This window comes from Chrysochloris asiatica, unplaced genomic scaffold, assembly GCF_000296735.1.
Source record: "Chrysochloris asiatica unplaced genomic scaffold, ChrAsi1.0 scaffold00125, whole genome shotgun sequence".
Taxonomy (NCBI): Eukaryota; Metazoa; Chordata; class Mammalia; order Afrosoricida; family Chrysochloridae; genus Chrysochloris; species Chrysochloris asiatica.
Window position 1 is genome coordinate 9,458,650 of NW_006408643.1, and position 1,272 is coordinate 9,459,921.

General features: G+C 40.9%; 1 protein-coding gene across 1 annotated transcript in view; it reads left to right on the plus strand.

The window, feature by feature from the left end:
• Positions 1-1,272, plus strand: part of LOC102817292 (zinc finger protein 420-like) — an 18,989-nt gene that overhangs the window by 3,931 nt on the left and 13,786 nt on the right. The window contains exon 3 of the mRNA XM_006869084.1: positions 97-220. Within this exon, the coding sequence (XP_006869146.1) occupies positions 97-220 (124 nt within the window). The remainder of the gene's footprint in view (positions 1-96; positions 221-1,272) is intronic.

The following is a 1,272-nucleotide window of genomic DNA, read 5'->3' on the forward strand; positions in this document are numbered from 1 at the left end:
TATACATCCTCAGTTGCCCTTGGCTGTGTCAACCATCCTTTTGCATACAGTAGGGATTATGGTGCCTAGCTCTGCATAATATTTGTGCTGTTTTAGGATTCTGTGGGATATGCAGATGTGGCCCTGGAATTTACCCAGGAGGAGTGGAGTTTGCTGAATTTTTCTCAAAGGAAACTTTACAGAGATGTGATGTTGGAAATCTTACGTTATCTGGTCTCAGGTAAGGATGCTTTCATTTTTCTGAATTTTTTTTTCCCTTTATTTTTAGGGACATTGTTCTCTTTAGGGTGGTGAAAACCTTTTGGAAATGGATAATGGTGATGGAAGTGCATTGTGGTGAACATAAGTGTTGTTGTTAAGTGCAGTCGAGTCGATTCCAACCCCATAGCGACCCTGCATAGGGTTTCTGGGGCTGTAAATCTGTACAGGAGCCGAACTGCTGACCTTGAGATTAGCAGCCTGATTCTTAACCACTGTGCTACCAGAGATCCTTGTGAATATAATTAGTGTGACTAAATTGTACATTTAAAAATGGTTTAAATGGCAAACTTCTGGTATGTACAAGGGGACTTGAAAAGGTTTGTGAGAAAATGGAAATTAAAAGATAATGGAATTTTCCCATGAACTTTTTGAAACCCTCTCACGTATATATGGAGCCATGGGGATGCTGTAAGATAAATACCGGACTGCTAACCAAAGATCGGCTGTTTAAACCCAGCAGTGGGGCCCAGGTAGGCATTCTGCTCCCATAAAGATTTACAGCCTCAGAAACCCCTTTTAGGTATTCTAATCAGTTATAGGCTAAAGGCGGGCTTATAAGTTTTCACTAATCAAGTTTCCCAACATTCCTTTCTATCCTACTCAAGCGTCTATTTTACAATAGTAGGCAAGGGAAACTAATATTCATAAGGCAGTCAAGGATTTTAGGATTATTTCCCCTCTTCAAGTTATACCTAGATCCCTGTATCCCAGAGCCCTGTTGTTCCAAGGTTGTGCATGCATCACTATTTACCTCTGTCCCACTAGGCCATGCAAACCTGTCTCAGTGTTCCCCTATCTATCTTGTTCTTCTGCCTCCTTCTTGTATTACCCTCACCAACACCCAAAATAACCCCCCAACCTCATTGTGGTTACCTTATATTCCATTAGTACTTCCCTCCCTTTAACATAGTCTATATTATCCAGTAATCTACCTGACCTTCCCACCACCTGGATCTCTGTTCTTCTGTGTTTACCTTTTTTCACATTGTAATTGTTTTGATCATAGACTGA